Source organism: Glycine max, chromosome 11 (assembly GCF_000004515.6).
Source record: "Glycine max cultivar Williams 82 chromosome 11, Glycine_max_v4.0, whole genome shotgun sequence".
NCBI classification, from domain to species: domain Eukaryota; kingdom Viridiplantae; phylum Streptophyta; class Magnoliopsida; order Fabales; family Fabaceae; genus Glycine; species Glycine max.
The window spans coordinates 3,843,762-3,854,400 of NC_038247.2; the positions used below are offsets into that span (position 1 = coordinate 3,843,762).

The window sequence follows — 10,639 nt, forward strand, 5'->3', positions numbered from 1 at the left end:
AAAATAATTTTTCAAAAATTTTTAAAATTTGGAAATGATACATTTCCACATTACATATAAGGAGGTGCAAATTCAATATACAATAAAATTGTTATTTCATATCAAAATTGTGTTTTCCTTCTATATTTGGATTGCACCCTTAGAGGTGACAAAACGAACTATCCAATCCAATGTAGATTGGGGCCACGCAGGTTCTTGGTCAACAATACAAGTATAAATCCAATAACGAAAATCCAATCCGATTTTTTTCAGGCTTTTGACACATTTTTTGCAGGCTAAGTACACACCAGGAAATGATCAAATCAAGGCAACTGCTTGGGGCACCCAGCATTTTTGCTGGGACACCCAGCATTTTTTGCAAATGCCTAAAATATCCTTATGGGTATTTTTGGTTACAAATAAAAGGTTTAATTTTTCATTTCTGTGCAACATCTTTTTTTTCTGCAAAATCTCACACCCTTAGTGTAAGTTGTTTTCAGTCTCCTTTTCTTAGTGTTTTTTGTCTTTGGTGGTGTACGTGTGTTGTTTAAGAGGATACAGTGAAGTTGGATGATTATTCATCGCTGGAAAATAAGAGGTATGTAAAAAAAAAAAAGAAACATACAGACTGTCAATCTGTGTGACTCATACGGATCATCAATCCGTATGACCATATGGATTGGCAATCCATATGATTCATACGGCAATCTGTATGACACAACAATCTGTATGGTCATACGGATTGACAATCCGTATGTTTCTAATTTTTTTTAAAAAAAATTAAATCTGCATGACCATACAATGATTAATAATTAAATTTTAAATCTAAAATTTTGGATTCAATATTTTTTATAACTAACAAATTTAATATATTTTTAAATTTGATTTCAATCATTATCTTAAACTAATAATTTTATCATATTCTAATTTTTTTTTCAATATTTTTTATAACCATTAAATTAAATATATTTTTAAATTTCATTTCAATCATTATCTTAAACCAACAATCTTATCTTATTTTGAATTTTGTTTTCCACATTTTTTTATAACTATCAAATTTAATATATTTTTAAATTTGATTTCAACCATTATCTTAAACTAATAATCTTATCATATTTTAATTTTTAAATTTTGGTTTCAATATTTTTTATGACTACCAAATTAAATATATTTTTAAATTTGATTTCAATCATTATCTTAAACTAACAATCTTATCATATCTTAAATTTTAAATTGTGGTTTCATAATTTTTTATAACTAACAGATTTATTGTATAATTAAAAGTTATGTTTCAATATTTTTATAACAAATTTAAATTATTTAAAATTTTCGTTTAAATATTTTTTGTAACTAACAAATTTAAATTATTTTAAATTATGATTTTAATTTTTTTCATAAGTAACAAATTCAAAATCTTTTAAATATTTGTTTCAATTTTTTTAAAAAGTTAAACAAATATAATGCAACAATATTGAAAATTATTCGTTTCACCGATTTAATCTTAATTTTAACAATCTAATCTAATTTAATCTTAGTTTTAGCAATCTAATCTAATCTTAGTAATAACTAATATTTTTTATAAATAAAATCAATACTTAACATATAAATCAAAAAAATTATAAAATTTCACTAACATTACAAACAACATTGCACTATGAAACAATTTAAATAATAATTGACAAACATATATTTACAATCTAACAAAAATTTCAAAAAAACAAATTTAGAAAAAAAAATTATTCAACAAAAAAAACTCATACGGATTGCTGATCCGTATGAGTTATACGAATTGACAATCCATACGGATTGTTGATCTGTATGACATATGGATTGATGATCCATATAGGGTTTTTCCAGAAAAAATGTCATTTTTGTTTACGACATTGCTTCAAACAACAACATCAAACCAATATCAACAACATCTAAAACAACAACATCCAGCACCCATGAAGGAAGAAGAAGAAGCACCAACGGAGTGAAACAACATACAAAAAAAGAAGAAGAACCACAACTGCACGGGAAATGAAGTAACAAGAAGAACCGTAACGAGGAAGAAGAAGAACCGCAACGAGGAAGAACCACGGGCCACTAGGAGAATGAAGGAGATCACGACGTCCGTGAAGGAAAACAAAGAAGCAAAAGGAGAATGAAGGAGACCACCACGAGGAGGGAGAAGCACAACACGAAGAAAGAAGAAGCACTGCGGTGGAATTGTATGGACGCGCACACTGTAGCCCTATTCATATTAATAGGGTGAAAGACATTTTAGCCCTTTCACCTAGGATGCTGGGTGTCCTAGCAAAATTGCTTGGTGCCCAAAGTAACACCCTAAATTCTATCGGATCTCTAAAATGAATCCCAAATCCTATTAAAGCCTGATTTTTCAGGCTTTTGACACATTTTTTGCGGGCTAAGTCTACACTAGGGAATGATCAAATCAAGCTAAAAAGGCTTTGTTTAATTTAGATTTAAAATTTCAAGTCCAAATCCTACATTTTATCGAGTGAGTTTGGGCTAGCCTAGTTAGTCCAACCTATTTTTTCACCTCTATACACTCTTCTTTCACCATTGAAGCATGATTCCATTGTTTATGAAATTGCAATTTCGTCAAAGATATTTTTAGAATTCAAAAAGTACAAACACTTGATGGGTTGAGAAGAGCAAAACGACATGTGGAACAGTAAGGCCCTTTCAAACATGCAGTCGAATTGGATACAAGTCCATACAGTGCATATTTCCAATTTGCATAACCCACCCAAAGCCCCAAAGGAAGCAAGTAACTTTTTTGCATTACAGTACGGGACGTAATATTTCCTAAGGCCTAACATGAGTTTAACATGGGCCGATATAATTAGCTAATTGTACACTGTTGAGTGTTTGTTTTACAAAATTTAAATAAATTTCTTGTCTTTTTAATTTTGTTTTCTCATTCAAATGATGACACATAAATATTTTTATATGACATAATATAAGATAAGCATTTACATGTTATCAATTTAATTAGAGAATTTAATAAAAATATGTGATGGACTTTTTATAAGTTCTATTTATTTATTTACGAGAGTTAGATGTAATGCAGTAATGGTGTTATGGTACTTTCAAAACAAATAATTTGATATACAGATTACAGACCATTCAAAAGCTGTCACTTCTGGTATCGAGTTTTCTAGGAGATTGATTAATCTGGAATCCATTGCCGTTTTGCTTGTACTTTAGCCTCTCTCTTTTTTTCGCTTTATAAATCACAATAACTCGAACCTCTTCAATAAAAATAAAGTAAATAACACTCCCCTATCCGAGAGATGTTAAAGTCATGTTTCATTTTTCTTTTTTATTTTAAAATATACAGTGACCATTTTTCAGGTATTAATATAAGTTGTATTTTAAATTACGAAGATTGATCTCATAATCAACCTAAAAAGCTTGTAGAGATACCTTGATTTCAAGGTATATTCAAATAAGAAAAAAGAGGAGTGTAGTTTAAGCATTGTAGGAAGGAAATATAATTTCCTCGTACAAAATGAAAAAGATCATCAGGCTGAGGAAAGAAAGAAAATATCCACTAACCAAACATCATTTATACACAAACGAATGAACTATTGCATAAAAAGGTTACCAGAAACTTGCATCATGTGTATCGTGGTCCAAAAACCATTTCGGCATTACAACATTACAAAAGTGACAGAGTCGAATAATAAAGCCCTACATAATTCTTTCTATGCTTCTAGATCGAGAGAAATACAGAGCCCTGTTTGCATAAGTGTAAAGAAGAGACAAGTGCTTAAAGGAAAAGAGGTAAGAGGTGACGCTGTCTGAGGCAAAGCAAAAGAACACACAGAGGTGGATAAAAGTTCCAGTAAAGCACAATAATGCACGTGGTCCATTTTTGTCTTTGTACAAAGCCTGAGCTGGAATTTAATGAATCTAATCATCTCGCTTTAGCCCAACCCAGTTTAAATCTCTATTATTCAAGCCCTGCCTGAGCTTTCTGGGCTCCTATTTACTCCACCCTGCTGCCGCTAAAAAAGAAATTCACCACCATTATACATAGAAAACAATGTTGTTGTAGTTAAGTAAACAAAACAAATCACTGAGTGGTTTATTGTTTTCTTTATGAATAGGGTTATATCTTTAATTTTTATTAAGATATTTTTTTTATTTAACCTTTTTTATATAAGTTTTACGCTAACATCAATATGTTATATTAAAATTAATGTTTGAATTTAGATGATTAAATGATGGAATAATCAAAATTATTTATTTTTTAAAATAGAGATACTAAATGTCTTGATTTAGAAATAAGAGAATCAAAATTATGATAAAATTAAAATTTAGCCTAAATTTTAACCATTAATAAGAAATTTAAGAGAGTGAATTTTGTTTAATCCATTATTTATTATCTGTGTACACATATTTAATATATTGTTAGTTTTCTAATTAATTAATAGCTTCTTCTTTTTGCTTTATATTCTAAAGTGAAATGTTTACTTTTTTTTTTTGTGTTTGTATATGATAGCCATGACGTTTGAATGTATAAAATCTCAAGTAAACTACTCAAATCCTACCTCTAGATTGACTCTAGTTTTTTTTTTTTTCAGGGGAAGATTGACTCTAGTTAGTTAGTGAAAAAGTTATTTCAGAAAACTCAAATGATCACTATTATATATTTTTCATATTTAACTTCTTAATTAATGTCCTAAATGTATTTATTATAAGTAGCTTCTTGCTAATAAATAAAAATTAAACTCTTTTACATAACTATTAGCTTCAATCGACTTTATGCTATGCCTTTATTTACTCTATGTTTATTTTTTATAATTATTGTGAGAACTTTACTGGTTTTAGATTCAAACCCATGATTGAAAACGGTCAGAGATTACTGATGAGCTTCACCAGACAGGAAGACATTCAAAGATTTTACTTTAACAGCTTCCTACCACTTTAAAACCTTATTCCGACCACCACCAACTGCATTTAGGGTTGCCTGCTGTTCTATTCAATTAACTTAAAAAGGCTAGCATTTTGTGAGATGTTTTTGCCTCACTTTGACACTACCTATTTTTTCCCTCATTTGGGGAGGGGGGAGGGGTGACAAGATAGTTTAAAAAGAGTTGCATTATTTGTATTCATGTTTAATAGATTTTTATTTAATATTTTACTGTTTAATTTCTTTTTATCATATCAATTATTTTATTTTTATTTTCCTTTTTCTATATATCTTTTAATTATATAAAAAAAGTTGTTAAAAATATATAAGAGTATAATTTCTCTTTGAAAAACTACAGTCTCAAGGAGAGACAGTTTCGAGGGACGAGGATAATGAAGCTATTATTATTATGGCAGTCGGCATGATCTCCTTTTTACTACAGTGTATTTCATTCGCCGTATTTGAATTAAACATGACTTGCGTGAAGCCTTCTCATTTAAAACTGAAGATTATATACAGAAGCATCTGAACCCATATTTTTTATTATTCCATTTTTATTTTACTAACCCGACATTCAACACTTTTACTGCATGTATATATCTCTTCAAACATTTATCAATTTCAAGTATCTTACAAATCCATAAACATTGTTTAGATCTCTTGTATTCAAAATATTATCTATTTAAATATTCGATTCATTGTCACTATTTTTTTTAAAAAAAATATATCGATAAGTTAAAAGAAGATGTTATTTATAAATGACTCTTGATATGACTTATAATTGATATGAGATTTTATAACTATCGAAACAAAACCTAATATATATTTTTGCAAGGAAAAATATAATGAAAAAAATTACATCAAAGATTTCAAAATTGAATAAATGTTTAAGATTCTTATATTTTAGATGATTAAACAATAAAATTATAGTCACAAAGGCAACTCCAAATTAAACTTGACATATATATTAGTGAGGCAAGCATATATTTTTTATGTTTGCCTATATATTTCCTTTTATATATTAATACTCAACTCAGCATCTCAAGTTGGTAAAACAAATACAAATTGAATGTGGTAAAATCCTGCCCCATGCCAGTATAACAATGAAAACGTGACAATAAGTAACATATATGCTAATGTTATGCTCCCACGACTTAAGGTCACTTAGTTATGGCAGTCTCATTTACCTTCCCACAACTTGTCATATCAACGAAACTTACATGCATCCTAAACGACCTAAAGGGTTATTATATACCAATTTGACAATACCATGAGAGAGATTTAACGGAATTCATCAATTTTAGAAAATGATATTAAACTTGTTGGAATATAGTACTATTTCTCTTCAGCCAGTGTTCAAACCGCTACATGTCAAAGTAATATCCATATCCTTTTAATTTCCCCCCGTTCAGCAGTCCTCTTATGTTGAATTGAAGGTAATGAACAATACTCCTAGACATGCAAAAGGATAAAACTGTCAATTCAATTATTCAAGCTAACCTGACCCGTTCAACCCAACCTACTTATTTATCAACCTAATCGAGCCAACCAACCATAGCTCATTTCACACTCCTATGAAATCGCAACGTAAAAACCAATCCCAACATAAACAGCCTGTTAGAATATCCGATCAATATTGAAGGAAATAAGCACAAAAATATAAACTCTGGGAGTAACATTATTAAATATTAACATTACAGTATTTCGTGATAAGTATAAACAATGCTGAAGTGTGATCTCATGCTTCACGCGTTCACGTGCATAACGAAATCGACCTTCCCCCACCCCTTGCTCATCGGTGTTATATATCACATTTTTATACAACTTTTGTTTATATATAAATAAATTATGAATAAATAATATATACACCAAAAATATAAAAAAAAAACTTATACATAATCATTCAAACATTAATTAATACGTGCAATAAAATTTATTAAGATATATATAATAATTATTTTGAAAATTATATCAATGGCTAATTATATTTAGTTAACAGTGCATACATTTCAACTATTTGTACAATTTTTTTAATTAGGGTTAAATTATTCAAAGAACTATTCTTGTTAGAGTTATTTTTTAAAATAATCTCTCTCTGTAAAGTTATTAAACAAAATAGTGTTAATATGAGAGTTACTCTCCAAATATCTTAATCTCCACTAATGATTTTAATATTTAAATATAATTATTCTTTTGTACCTTTTTCTTTTGGTTTCTTTAATGGGCATTCAAGTACAACATTGAATCATAACTGCCACTTTCGTAGCAATATTCACAGTAATACAACTCGTGTTGCATATTACTAACTGATAATTAGTCAAATATGTTAAAGATGGTCAAATATGTTAACTAACAAGCTAAAATGTAACAACCACTTTATATGGAATTTGACATCCTTGTTTTCATTTTCAAAGCATATTCCAATTCCAGTTGACCACACTTTCAAATTCCGTAGAAACGCAGAAAGAGTGCGTTTGAACCATTTCTTCTTTCCTCCTCCTCCTTAAATCAGATGGGGTAAAGAGAGTCAAAGATGTTAGTTAGAAAGATACCAAATTTAATCTAAAGTAATTAAATATTCATTGAAAATTATATATTAAGACTGTGAAATGTGACAGTAATTAGCTCCCTGACGCATCCACGCACTAAACCGCCCGCATCAGTGCGGTATAAAGGTCTTGTGAGATGCTTCCAAGAACATAATGCCTCAATTAAAAGATTTTTATTCGTTAAAAGCTTAAAGCCAAAACTACAGGTTCGCACTCGACACATTTCACAATCCACTTTCCTGCGAATTATAAACCAACACCAACCTAGTGCCACAGACAGAATATGTAGCACGTGCACAAAAGTACACCCGCATAGTGCCTATTGAAAGAGATAACTTAAAATTTGGAACAATTGTTCACATCACAAGTTCAATTCTTACCAAACCCAGCCACTAAACATGAACGTTTTCCATCATCTGAGCTTTCGACGTCTTTTCAAATTGCCAAAATACAACAGGGTGTAAACATGGTTTCCATACTAAGGGTAAACAAACATTTATATATATGACAATGACAGTTAATTACATACCGCACCCATTTGAAATTGAACTTATATTTACAGACAAAAAAAGTTAAAAGCTCATAATTGTTCAACAAAAGAACGGCCAAAAAGGTGGGAAAAAAAAAGACATAATAAAGAAGAAAAGAAAAGAAGAGAAAAAAACAAGCTCATTGGAAATATCAAATCAACAAATACAGACACTTTCGGGTTTGGCAGTGATAATATAACAACAACAATGAACAACTACCCTTTTCTGTCACCCATTTTTTTTCTCTTTATTATTATACTAGATCTTATGCATGACTACTGCATGTTATTGCTGTACGTTACCCTAGCTTCCTTCAACGACGACGTTCTGGGGTCCAGTGCGGTGCAGCTGGGCTAAAATGAAAAGAAACCACCCTAGAGTCAAGTAGCTCCATTATGGGCGTGAAGCTCACGCACCTTGGCACTTTGTACTGGTTTATCGACGCACCACGCGAGATAGCGTAGTCCATCAACTCCTCAAACGTTCCATTCTTCACCACTCGTATCTCCAACGGCCCAATAGAGTTATCCGCAACTCTCCCTTGTCTATAAACCGAGTTCAGCGACTCTTCCATCACCAAGCAGCACTGGTTCAGAACTTGGTTCGTTGGAGGGTGAGACGAGTCCTTCATCATGAGCTCCCAGTAAATCACGTAATGCCCCGGAATGGATTTCGTGTCAGCGAAGCTCGTGTACTCCACAACGCTGGTATTGAACTCCTTCAGCAACTCCGAGGCATTCTCGATGGCCTTTTGCAGTTCCGCTTCATCGGTTTTGTCCGAGTCAATGCTCAGCAAAACGTTCTTTCGCCTCACGAAACGGAATTGAGGGTCGGAGTTGTGGAAACCAGTTACTTGGAGTATGTCACCGACCCTGTAACGGCAAAGACCTGAATAGGTGGTGATAATGAGTTCATAGTATTTACCAAGTTCCACGTCAGCGAGTTCCACCAAGCGAGGCGGTGAGTCCTTGGAGAGAGTAACAGGAGAGGAATCATCATGGGGTAAAAACTCGAAGTAACCCATGTTGGGTAAAATGGTGTAAGACACGTCAGAGGGTTCGGACATGGGTTTGAGGTTGAGGCCGAAAAAACACTCAGAAGAAGCGTACATGGTACAGGGTTTAGGTAGGCCACCACTGTAGTAATCGAGTGTGGGAATATACTGAGCCATGGCTCCAGTGACTATAACGTCAAGGTATTTTGTGTTAGGCCAAATCCTCACAATTATACGCTCCCAGTTTTCCACGGAGCATTCGTTTTTAATGAAAGCGGCGAGTTGAGGGTCGGGTTTCAAGATCTTGGACATGCGTTCCTTGATGGAAGGTTCAGTGATCTTTGGGTTTAGGGTTCCGGTGAGGATATCATGGGAAAGTTGTTCCCAATTGAGCTGAAGGAACCTTATGGCACGGAGAAGGCCGGAGGCGAAGACGGCTCCGACACGGAGAACCTCGTGGCGCATGATGAGGCCGCAGAGCATCTGAGTGTACATGCTCTGGAAGGAATCGGGGCAAAGGATGGCTTCGTTGGGGCTAGTGAGGACGTTGTAAGGGTCGAATGGTCTTTTCCTGAATTGCTCGCTCTTGTAGTAGCTTGTCAGCACTGGACGCGCCACTAACCCGCCGGGTGTCTTGGCCTCTGCCTTAATGAACAGGAAGTGAAGCGCCTTGCCTTTGTCCAAATCAGACACGTATCTGAGCAATCCGAGGCAGAAACAAACAAAAGTACATAAATTAAAAGTTACTACTACCACCACCATAATTGCCATGAATTAATACTTCACTTAGCAATTAATGACGCTAAACACGTACTGGTTCATCACAGGCATGAGCAGGCTGTACAGTAACTGACGACGGTCCATTTCTTCATGAATGGTTGGCATCAACTTTCTCTCGCCGGCAGATGTTCCAGAACTGTAATTTTAATTCATTCAAGCACCATCCATAAAATACAAAACACATTCTAATATATGATAAATATTAATTAGTAGTAACTCATAAATACGCCTGAAATATTAATTAATTAATTAACCGGCGAAAATTAATTGTACCTGGTGAGAAACTCAGAGATTGGGTGAGAGCACAAGATGGGAGAGCTGTCACCATTTGCAATGCGCTGAATATCAGGTTGCAGATCCTCGTAGGTCACGACGGGAACCTTGGACTTGAAAGTGTCACGGTCGGTGGCGCCGTTGAGGCCGAAGCGTTTGAGGTACTCCGTCTCGGCGTTTTGGGTGAGAATCTCGGTGAGGACTCTCTCCTGGACGGAGTCAGTGTTTTTTGTAACTTCCTCGATGAACTGAAGAGCCTTTGCGCTCCTCTCGGCACGAGGGACCTCAGAATCAACGGCCATGATGATGAGTTCTGAGAGAGGGAATGGGAATTAAATTGAGGAAGGTTTTAGCTGGGTAGAGAGAATGAAGGGAAACGAAAGAGGGAAGGGTATTTATAGCGGCAAAAGGGTTTGTGCATGTCATGGACCAGGTCATGGGTAGCCACGTTGGCAAGTTTTGGAAGGACGCTGAGGGGCTCATGCCGGAACTCGGGGACAAAAGATGAACCCAACTTTTGTTGTAGACTTGGCTGGAGGACATGTGGGCCCGGGAACACGTAGGTATATGCCTTCATGGCCGACAGGTAGGGCCCAGTATATCGACA

At 33.6% G+C, this 10,639-nt stretch overlaps 1 protein-coding gene across 1 annotated transcript; it reads right to left on the reverse strand.

The window, feature by feature from the left end:
- Positions 1 to 8,106: 8,106 nt before the first annotated feature.
- On the reverse strand, positions 8,107 to 10,405 carry LOC100790923 (probable indole-3-acetic acid-amido synthetase GH3.1). Its single transcript, XM_003539272.5, has 3 exons — positions 10,033 to 10,405; positions 9,794 to 9,895; positions 8,107 to 9,676 (listed from the first exon to the last, which is right to left on the reverse strand). Exons 1-3 carry the CDS (start codon positions 10,332 to 10,334, stop codon positions 8,299 to 8,301), a joined length of 1,782 nt encoding a protein of 593 aa, XP_003539320.1. The 5' UTR covers positions 10,335 to 10,405; the 3' UTR covers positions 8,107 to 8,298.
- Between the last annotated feature and the right edge of the window lie 234 nt (positions 10,406 to 10,639).

Bases quoted from the DNA above. Each gene is read 5' to 3' on its own strand.
- LOC100790923 (XM_003539272.5), bottom strand. From the start codon at position 10,334: ATGGCCGTTGATTCTGAGGTCCCTCGTGCCGAGAGGAGCGCAAAGGCT. The intron at 9,896-10,032 runs GTACAATTAATT...TTAAAATTACAG, and splicing joins ATCTCTGAGTTTCTCACCAG to TTCTGGAACATCTGCCGGCG. The intron at 9,677-9,793 runs GTACGTGTTTAG...CGGATTGCTCAG, and splicing joins CTCATGCCTGTGATGAACCA to ATACGTGTCTGATTTGGACA.